Source organism: Crocodylus porosus, unplaced genomic scaffold (genome assembly GCF_001723895.1).
Source record: "Crocodylus porosus isolate Cpor-Errol unplaced genomic scaffold, CroPor_comp1, whole genome shotgun sequence".
Lineage (NCBI taxonomy): Eukaryota > Metazoa > Chordata > Crocodylia > Crocodylidae > Crocodylus > Crocodylus porosus.
In genome coordinates this window covers 28825261-28836315 of record NW_017728886.1, presented here as the reverse complement: position 1 = coordinate 28836315, position 11055 = coordinate 28825261, and the positions used below count along the sequence as shown (strand labels likewise).

The window sequence follows — 11055 nt, the reverse complement described above, 5'->3', positions numbered from 1 at the left end:
CGGTGGGGGTGGGGGTGGGCTGGGGCAGCTTCTGCCCTTGCGTGTACCCTGGGGGGTCATGTGCCCCAGATCTGCATGGGGTGGGTGAGCTGGTGCTGGGCCTGTGCCAGGCTCTTCTCAGCAGGAGCACTGGGAGAGGGGCTATGGAGGGGGCTGCAGCCACCCCAGATTTTGCCATAGCCCCCTTGTAGCACCACTCCTAGCACTGCCAGCCCAGCAAAGCCCTGGCTCTTTCTGGCAGATAGGTGGAAGCAGGGGGTTAAGCCAGGGCTGTGCCAGGCAGGCAGCAATGGCACTGGGAGCAGTGCTGGGGGGAGCAAATATGGCAAAATTTGGGGTGGCTGCAGCCCCCTTCATAGCCCCCCTCCTAGCACCGCCACCAAGAGAGCCCGGTTCCAGCCCACAGCTGCAGCCCGCCCACCCCCCACAGATTTGGGGCACACGCCATCCCAGGGTGTGCCCGCCTGCAATTAGTCATGGATCCATCCCATGCCACACCCCACCCCAGCTGGGCAGCACCTGCCCCCTCCCTCCTTCACCACAGAGGACATTGATCTACCTTTCCACACCCCTTCCCTCCCCCATCCCCTTCCACTACAACAGACTTGCCAACTGCACGCAGCTGGGCTCTGCTTCTCATTGCCTGAGTGCTGCACTGTGGCTATATGCAGGCACGGGTATTTATTGGCCAAATTATTGGCTACTTCAAGCCAATTTCTGATACAGTCAATTTTCTTTATGTTGGTACCAATCCAATATTGGACTGATGTATTGGTGTACCTCTAGTGCTTACTCTCTCTGTTCCTCACTGCAGTGCACAGTATCAGTGTTCTTTCATCTCCCCCATTTGACATAGTGATGCCTACATAGTGTGCTGCTTGTTCAGCTCTTCTGCATCAGGCAGCTGCCCTCACAACTCCCCTATTCCATGCTTCCCCAGCTTTCCTTTTCCATTTACCTCTGGAACAGTTTCGAGTGCTGGTTTTCCAGTTTGAAAACGCCTATTTGCTAAATATATACTTGCTAAATATGTATTTGTGTGGTGTTACACTGAGAACTGTGTAAAAATGGCACCTTCATACTAAATAAACTTGGCAGTATCCAGTTACCTGCTGACCATCACTAAAAGTGTTTTCTTCTGTTTGTATAATAGTAGAAAATTGCTAACACTGAACGATCAGGATTCTATTAATCCTTGAGCATCATAAACAAAGTTCAGTATGTCCCAGTCGGTTTTTTTGCGGGCATTTGACAGGTACAACTTGACCTGCAGAACTTTATTACTGTAATTAACGTGTAGGATTTGAATTTGCAAAAATAATAGTTTAAAAAACATTTTTCCTGTGTAAAATTAGTACATTTGATATGAAAACCAGAAATACATTTCACACAAACTGTATAATACCAGTTTTAGTAACTTTTCAGAGAAGAACTACACATTAATATGGAACTTTTCAAAACTTGCTTTTGGAATGTCTGTCATTGTGCTGTCTCCATACCACTGATGAGTTCTCGGGTATCTCAGTACATGATGCCATTTTACTGCTGCTTCCCAGCAGAAAGTCCAGTTTGCTGACATAGTTATGACAAGGGGAGTTCCAAGCATAAAAGAGGATGGCGACTTTACAGTTGTTTTAAGGTGCATGCTGCTCTATGCTAAAAATAATTGTATGGAACTAACAGAGCTTTTAAACACAATATAATTTACCTTAAAACAGCTGTAAAAGTCTCCAGCTTTTCTTTTTCTGCTGAGAAACATTTCCTTTTTTCACAGTCTCTCCAGGCCACATCCTGCTCTTGTTCTGTATGCACAACTTCTCACTGAAAGCAATACAGAATTTTCATAAAAATAGGTGTCAGGATGCAGTTTTATCACCACACTGACAAGAAGTCACCTTCCAGTTCCATTGTTAATATTTGCATTTTAATATATATGTATTTTAATATATATGTAATCCCTTTATGCTTGGCTGAATGATTCCAACATCTTGTACGTTTTTCCCTTTAATTTCTCATAGTCCTGGAAAGTAGCTTAGCTTTAGCTTTCTTCTGCTGGAAGAGCAGCGTGGCACCTTTGAGGAATAGAGTAATTTGTAGTTGTCATCCTTCATCCCCAGCTAACCATGTCTATGTCTGTTCATAACTTGTCCCGCACCAGTCTTTTTTTAAAGTAACTGAGCTATTGAAAGTTGACTCGTTGGCATTGATTGGATCATCCAAAATGCTTTATTGAGTCATGGTGTGGTCTTGATCAGGAAGTGTTTACAGCCCTTCTGATGTGGTACATGATACAGAGTAACCTCTGTCGTCTTGGAGTTTTACTCAAAACCTTAGAAAAATCAACCTGTGGAGTCTGTTCTGTGTTCACTGAATCTAGAATGCAGATTTCTAAGCCTGCTCTGGTTACCTCTACAGATACTAGTGTGTTGTCAACCAGCTTTGGAGAGTTTGCGATTCAGGCCTCTCAAGGGTGGAGCACAGCAAAGGTAAGGGAGACTGTAAAGGGTCTGCATACCTGACCGCTGAGGTCCCCCTTTGAAATTGTCCTTCTGGAAGACTGGCAGGCACTCTTTGCTGTGCTCCAGAGTGCAGCCTTCTTGGAACCATGAGCATGTGATCTTGTACTTTATTAATACCCTTTGAACATATTGAAACACAAAAGAAAGCCCATTCTAGCCCTGGAATTATATGACCAAACTTTGGAGAAAGTGGTTGCACTGTAGCTGGATACCAAATAAATAGTGTTCCTTTTGCTCTGTTTTATTTTTAATCTCATCTATAGATTTTTTTTTCATTCACATAAATACGACTGGGAAAACAAGGTTAATATAGACAAGTAGTCTATATTTTTTCCTCTTGTACACTTCAAACTCAATTTACTTTGCATGCAAGGTTTTCAAAAATTGTACCTCAAAAATTGCTAGTGCTAATTGGAAATAGTACAGTAATGTTCATAAAAAATAAAAACAGACTAAAAATGGTACCTCATTGTAGAACAAATCTGTTGCATTACATTCACCCTGTTTTTATTTGCTCAGATGGCCAGGCATTGGTGTGGGGGAGTGAGCCGACTGCACTTCAGGTTTGTGGTTCATTAGCAAGAGTAATTTGAGTTCCAATTCTAAAGCCAAATTCTATCATCCACTCCAGTTAAACCCCATCCGTGTTTTGAAGGTCGTCTGTACACACAGGTGCAAATGAAATTGAACTTAACCCAGAGGATCTGAAGTCTTTGAGAGTTAATCAGTACCGAACGTCACTACCTTTTATACTGTTGTGTTCCAGAGGCGACCTACACTTAGCTCTATGTTTGTGGTCTTTTTGTTTTTTCTTTCAGTCAACTCAGGGTATTAGGGCTTTGGGACTGGAATTGCTTGTTAAATAACTTAGCCAGAAGAAACAATAAAACAAGCAAAACAAACCACTTTATAAGGTTTTCATAGAAGACATATTGTCATGTCAAGAACACTGTCATGGACTCTTTGAATCTGGTTCTGTTACAGTGGGGACAGATTACACTAGATTGTTACCTATAGTAGCAGTGCAGGAATAAAACCATGGGGCACCTGCTTTGAGGGTGTATCAGTAGGGAAGGCTATAGGAAAGGAAGGGGAGCTTTTAAACTGATGCTGAATGCCTATTCTGAAGAGAGAGAGAGAGTATGATCTTTTCCATTGACATCGGTGGCATAACTTCCATTAACTTTGGTGTTGCAGAATGGAACCATGTAAGATTTGGTTACATCTCTTCAAATTGTAGTAACAAGTTGCAGCTGTCCAATTAAAATTCTCTGACTTTGCTTTTGTCTTTTACAATGCTTGGAAGGTAGAGTAACCCATGATAGATTCATGAAAAATCCTTATTGAGAAATAAGTCTCCATCTCATCTCTAATAAAAACCTTTTCATGAGTGTATTGAGTTATGCTTGATTGACAGTTAAGAGTTGGTTTGTTTTTCTGTTTTTAGGGAAGTACAGGCAAGCCAACGCTCCGTGGCCATAATTACAGAGATGATTCACACTGCTAGTCTAGTTCATGATGATGTTATTGATGAAGCAAATTCTCGGCGAGGAAAAATGACAGTTAATCAAATCTGGGGAGAGAGAAAGGTGAGTTATTTTATGCAAGACTTATTTTCAGGTTCTGACAAAGTAAAGACTCAAATGTTTTGGTCACATTGCTAATGATTTGATATTGGAGCCTTGGTAGTGCAGCATACTTCATGGTAGAAGCTGAAAATGTTCAGGAAAAAGTTGGGCAGCCTTAGGTGGTCATATAATTCCTAGTCATATACTTTGTAGACCACGAGTTTCTACTCCTGTCTTTTCAAGGTACAGGGTGCCTTTTTCAGACACCATTTTCTGATTTTAACCACTCTGTGCCAATGGTGTCAAACTTATCTTATGCCCTAGGTTGGATCTGAAGTGAGGGCTCCCTACAAACTTATCTTATGCCTGGTTGGATCCAGATCAGTGCATGAAGAAGCTGTGGCAGCAGCAGTAGCTTTGCAGCTTTGTGAACTAGATGCAGTCCTTGCTCAATGCAACTCCCATTAGGACTTGTTGAAAAAATATGAAAACGCACCTTTTTAAGCATTTTCTATATCAGTTTTCGTGGTTTCAGTAATAAGCTAAAAAAACTTTTAAGCTATCATGAGCATTTTCAGATTGTAACATAATTGGTTTAATTTAAGATTTTTATGGTCTTTGCTTATATCACTAACTTGCAAAATACCTAAAGTCTCTCTTTATGGTGCATATTATTCAGGAAATATTTAAGGGGAGAAGGATAAAACTGACACTTAGACTCAAAATCCTTCTGTGTCTACTGAATGGCAGCATGTAATAGTCATGGAGATATTTCCTCATTTAGCAGAGGAATGCATGTGCATATGTCACATTCTCACTGCTTGCTGTGTTAGCTATAGTAAAAATCCAGGGAACAGTATAAATAGCATGACTTTTTTTCCTCAGTTTTCAATAATATCCATCAATAAAGGAAAATGTTATGATGGGACTAGCCCTGCAAAAATCATAAGATTATTCCAATTATTTATGTGAACAGACTTCAAGAAAATCTTGCTTTTTTTTTTTTTTTTGCAGGCTGTTCTAGCTGGTGATTTCATCCTGTCTGCAGCTTCTTTAGCTTTAGCACGGATAGGAAACACTAATATTGTATCAGTTTTAACTCAGGTGATTGAAGATTTGGTGCGTGGTAAGGGCTTTTTCTATTTTTATCTTCATATTTACTTACATAAACTAAACTATTAGTCTAAAACTAAATACTTCCTTCTGTGTACCCCATGTAGGTGAATTCCTTCAGCTGGGCTCCAAAGAAAATGAAAATGAGAGATTTGCTCACTACCTCGAGAAGACATTTAAGAAGACTGCAAGTCTTATAGCGAACAGTTGTAAAGCAGTATGTACGTTCTGTCTCTTCTGAAGTTAACATACTATATAGTAAGCTTCACAGCTAGAGTGCTAATTGTGCTTTTCTTTGGGTGTAGTACAAAACAGACCACCAAATAGCATTGTGCCAGAATCCATGTGGATTTTGGATTAAGGTTTTTATCCCAATTCTGCTGTGGAGCCTCCATCACTAGTTTTCATCCACCTCTTTGTTTGTTGTGCAGCCACAAGATTCATTCTTGAATTTGCTCAAATCACATTAAGGTCCTAAACTAATTTCTGAAGATTTTTAAAACAATTCTCTTTAATCTCATTATAGGACAGTTGGCATAGGCGATATGTAGGGGGGATACGTCCCCCCCCAAGATGGGCCGCCACCAGCTTCTGCGGATGGCTGCCACTCGCACCCACCCCCTCCTCACTGCTGACGCAGCTGGCAGCATCTGTGGGCAGTCCCTGCTTGTTGCCACCAACACCACCACGGGTGGCTGCAGGCAGTCCCCGAACAACGCTCACCAACACAGTGGCCCCCCCGCCTCTCCCCCCCAGTTGCAGGAGATACCAGTGGTTCATGCCAGTTGGTTCCATAATTTGTTAAATGAAAGACTCCTCAGTATGAAGAAACAATGTAAAAAGGATTAGACTATCATGCTGGCTAGCATTAAATCTTAGTTCCATAAAAGTTTCCTATTGGTTCCCATTCTTGTAATGGATGCAACTGAAAATGTCAATGTGATAGTAAAACTCTATGAGATTATATTACTTATTGTTAGGCTTAAAACCAAAACTACATTCTGAACTTATACAGTTTTTTAATGTGTATAACCTGTATCTGCGATATTTGCAGCATTTCTTAAGAACTCTTATTGTTAACTTTATGAAAACAACCATTCAGTGACTTGCATTTTACTGAGATCTTGTATTTTAGAAGGAATCCACCCTGCCAACAGGGATTCAGATGTATTTTCATGTAGAAACTGACACCAGGAGCTGGATAATTAATATGAATAGCAATGTGCTATGATTTAGACTTTTCCCATAAAAGTTCATATCCTTCAGTGGGAATTTTGACTGAGTAAATACAGCCACATAAAGCTTTTAGCTCAGAAGTGGAAGTTTTTGGTATTGAACAGTACTATACTTACTCAAATCCAAGACGAGGGTTTTTTTTCCTCCAGTCAACGTAAGGGGAATCTTGTCTTAAATTTGAGTACAACCCTGGGGCAGGGCTGTTTCAGCTCCAGTTTTCACTCCAGCCCTATGGAACAGGGTGCCCAACAGGGGGAACACAGGGAAGACAGCACAGTAGCAGGGGAACTGCTGCATCTGCAGCTCCAGCTCTGGCCCCAGCCCATGCAGAGCCACAGCCACAGCTATCTGGTCAGGGCTGGAGCTATGGCTGGCCAGGCCCAGCACCGGAGTCACCATGTGTTCATGCCCCAGACTGAAGTTGCTACATATGGGGAGCTGGGGAAGAGGGAAGGGGAAGCAGGGACCAGGTGGGGCAAGGGACAGGGGTCTAGCTATGTACTGTTAGGGATGTAAATATTGTTTTCAAAAGTAGTTGTTTAACCTTCTGTAATTACATTGGTTAAACACTTAACCAATAACAGCAACTGCTGGGAGCTGCTTCCAGAGCCCTTTGACTGAGGGGAGGCAACCCCAGCCAGACAACAGAGCCCACTGGAAGCCCTGTGCTGGTAGAGAGGGAGCTAGTTGCTTAACTGATGATCATTAGGGTGCTAACTGGCTATGGGTACTAGTCCCCTCTCTGCTCCCCTCCTCTTGCCTCCCTCCCTTCTGCCTGCCCTGCTGCCTTCTGGTTGCTGCTCAGGCACTGTACAGCTTCTTTTCTCCCCTTGCCTACCAGACTGTGCCCTTCCGGAGCTAAAGGATAACCAGTAAGCTAGCCCGTTATCACTGCACTAATAAGTTATATGATTAATCATATAACCTTTCACATCCCTACCTGCTGTACCACAGCTTTCCCTGCTGTAGTGGTAGGGGACACAAATTTAAGACAGCTATCTGATGATTAGATTCTATAATGGAAAATTATAACATATTTATAATACATCTATAATTTTCCATGTATAGAATATAATCATCAGAGGGCCGTCTTAAATTCAAAGTTGTTTTGGATTTGGGTGAATATGGTAATTTTAGCCACTGGAGTGAGAGAGAGTTCGTGTCTCATTCCAAAATTCAGTGCTTCAGCATGCGGTCTACTTATGCAAAATCTTAAGGGTTAAAAGCATTCCTTCAGAGTGTAGCTGAGAGAGGTCTCTTCTCTGAAGCCATTATTTTATTGTTAACATGTCTGTATTTGTTTTATGTATTAATTTGGTTTTCAGTAGTGGTATGCAGGGGTTCAACATGCAGCAAAATTCATTTTTATAAATTTAAAAAAGAGATGGGATTATTCTGATGGCAAAATTTCAGTTCTCTTTAGTAGGGCAGTGACTTGTATACAGCCCTCTCCCTTAATTGTTTTCTGCAAAGATAGTAAGAATTATACTGATAATTATTGTAGCAGAAATTTCCTGTGGTATGCCTGATTTTGACAATTTTGGTTACCTAAGGAGAGCTGATAGGTTTAAGACGAGGTTGGTTTATTGTAGTGTATAGAATGATTGTTGACATTGTCAACACTGGCTTCAAAGTGAATCCATTTACATTTCAGTCGGGGATGAAGATGATTTCACATCTTTCTCAAGGGCAAACCTAAAAAGATACTTTGGATGTTTGGGAATATCAGTGTATGATATATGCTAGCATGAGGTTTGAGCCAACTCTGCTCTGGTGTCAGTGGTTGGAAAAAACACAAATGGTTTCTGGTAGCATATAAAAATAAGGTAAAAAAAATTGGCTGAAAAAAATGGCAGAAACTAACGGTAACAGGCTCTTAGAAGTCTGCACTTTATGATACCCTAGAGAAAGTGCTGTTACATTTCTGGAAAAGTGCCTAAGCAGGGCATGGATATTCTCTTCCTGTAACCACATTGGCAATGTCCTGTATTTCCAAAATAATAGACATCACTGCATTAGATTCAGAATGTTGCTGAGATAAGCAGATACGTTTTTATCACCAGAACAGACAGTCAGGGAGTTAAAGGTGTCACAGTCTAGTTCTCAGTTAACAGCATGGTGGAGACATGCTACAGCTATAGCCAAAGTAATCTGTGCAACAGTAAATATTGGCAGATGACCCTGAGGGTCACTGAAGACTCAGTTACTCAAAGGCATTTTTCAAAGAGAATCAGAGAGCAGAGCACTTCTGTTCAGGAGTTCATAACAATAAAGCAGGAGTGGAATTTCCAGCTGTCAAAGGTGAAGTCAGAAATAGCAGCTTCTCTGACTCTACCTAGTCTTCCTGCTATCGCTGAAATTCTTAACATCTGTAAAAATGTATGTTCTGCATAAGACACTTTTGAAAAGAAGGATTCTTCTTACATTTCTTTATCAAAATGGCCTGTTGCATCTCATGGGGGCTTCAGTTTTTCACTGACTTGGGCCTGAACCCCCAAGTTGATCTGCACACAACAACTGCTGCACTTGTCTTCAATCCCATGGCTGCATTAGGGCTCTCTCTGGATAGATGGGTCTGCCCTAGGAAGCATGATTGAACTGAGTAGTCTACACCTTTGCATGTTGTCATTGGCTCTAGATTTAATGTTTGCATTTTCATTGTCTCAGGCACATGCACAACTGTTATTTTTCTGCATGGCCCTAAAAAGGTTAAACCCCTTTTGGTCTGTCAGAGACTAATAACACCTGATTGGGAGGGGGTGGGGGTCCATGTCCATCTATGAATCTATGTCGTAGTAAGTGCATTAGCAGTAAATTGTGAAGTCCAGTTACAAATGCAAGGTAATAGAGCAGGGGCAGGCAATTATTTTGGGCAGAGGGCCACTTACTGAGTTTCAGCAAGCCATCGAGGGCCACATGACAGGCATCCCAGGGCAGATTAATATTAATTTTCTAAATTTTTTTAAGGGCCCTGCAGGCCTGATAGAATGGCCTGGTGGGCCGCATCTGGCCCTTGAGCTACATTTTGCTCACCCCTGTAATAGAGCTACCACTGCATCAGACACGATTACAGACTGTTTGATAAATCCCCTTATTCATATAAAGGTAATACCTAAAGGCATTTCCTTTTGGTAGCCTATTTTCAATGGAAGAAGGATTAACATACAACATAGTAAATGAACCTTGAAGTACTAATTCTAAATAGTAAAATAATACACAGGATTATATTCACCTAGAGCTGAATGCAATATAAATCATCAACACAAAGCTCAGTAGAAAAGTTAAAATGATATTACAGCCTTGACTATAACCAATTTAGGAAGAATTTTTACTAGTAACCATTTAAATTACCAAAATAAAAACAACAGTCAACAAAACCTGTTATTAAAATGTCAGGAGGCATAAGTTTCTCATGCCGTACTGATCTTATTTTATTTGTATTGCAAAAGCAACCACAGTTGGCTAAGCATTGTACAGAGACGCATGAAAAGACCTAATGCTCACCCTGAAGAGTTCGCTATCTTAAAATGACAAGCCTTGAAAGAGGATAAAAGACTGGGTAATTCTTTGATGCTCTGTGGTGTTTCTCATTTAAATCCCTTGTTTACTCTATTTCCCCAACCCTCGATTGTCTCCAGAATGTTGCCTGGTGAAGTCAGATGAAGTAGCAGAATGTTCTTTTGCATATCCTTCCCTTTTCGAGAGTGAGATAATATGAGGCATTGTGTAGCAATCAGAAAGGTACCTAGATTCTCATATGTCGTTTTAGATTTCTAGAAAGATTTCTGGGGGAGGGAACTACTGTCACATTGTTAGAAATTATAGTGTGAGAAGTTCTTTTCTCTTTGCTTCAAACATTATTTGCACCATATTTGGAGATATTCTTCAGTAGTATGCTTGAATAATTTATTGGAAGTAACCGTACGCAGTTTCTCTTTGCATCTTTGTGCTTTCCTGTTAAGGCTTCTAAATTCTGTGTGTGTTAATGATCCTGCAATAGGCTTCATGTCTTCTAGGAAGGAAACTTTTGTTCTTAATATTCAGTGCTTTCAGTCTGTTTCTGTGTTCTTATAAGATTTATTAATGACTGTTTAACAGAATGGTTGGAGATGTTTTCTCTGGCATCTCTAAACCAATAATGGTGGCTGCCAGGGAGTTTAATGAATAGGGGATAGATTACTCTAGAGTAGGGTTGGGCAATTATTTTGGCTGGAGGGCCGCTTAACGAGTTCGTGGTGAGCTGCTAAGGGCCTCAAGTGCCCCTCCCCCAGTCGCCATCTTAGAACCAGAAATCCCATCCCTGACTTCTGCTGTCAGAAGTCCTTCCCCTTGCCCCAGATCTATTTCTTTTGGGAGGGGACTTTACCATCTTCAAACTAGAAAAAAAACAAACAAATCATAGACTAAAAAAAGCAAACTTCTACTATAACTTATTTTAATGGTATTTTTAAAAATATTTTTTATAGATTTTTTTTTTCATAGACATCAGGGCTGGAAGGGACCTCGAGAGATCATCGAGTCCAGCCCCTTGCCCAAAGGGCAGGAAGTCAGCTGGGGTCATAGGATCCCAGCAAGATAAGCATCCAATTTACTCTTGAAGGTGTTCAATGTAGGTGCTT

General features: G+C 41.0%; 1 protein-coding gene across 2 annotated transcripts in view; it reads left to right on the top strand.

The window, feature by feature from the left end:
* PDSS1 (decaprenyl diphosphate synthase subunit 1) overlaps window positions 1-11055 on the top strand; it is a 34217-nt gene that overhangs the window by 9758 nt on the left and 13404 nt on the right. For both annotated transcript variants that reach the window (XM_019531766.1, XM_019531775.1), the window contains 3 exons: window positions 3967-4108; window positions 5102-5213; window positions 5308-5417. In XM_019531766.1, coding sequence (XP_019387311.1) covers window positions 3967-4108; window positions 5102-5213; window positions 5308-5417 — 364 coding nt within the window. The remainder of the gene's footprint in view (window positions 1-3966; window positions 4109-5101; window positions 5214-5307; window positions 5418-11055) is intronic.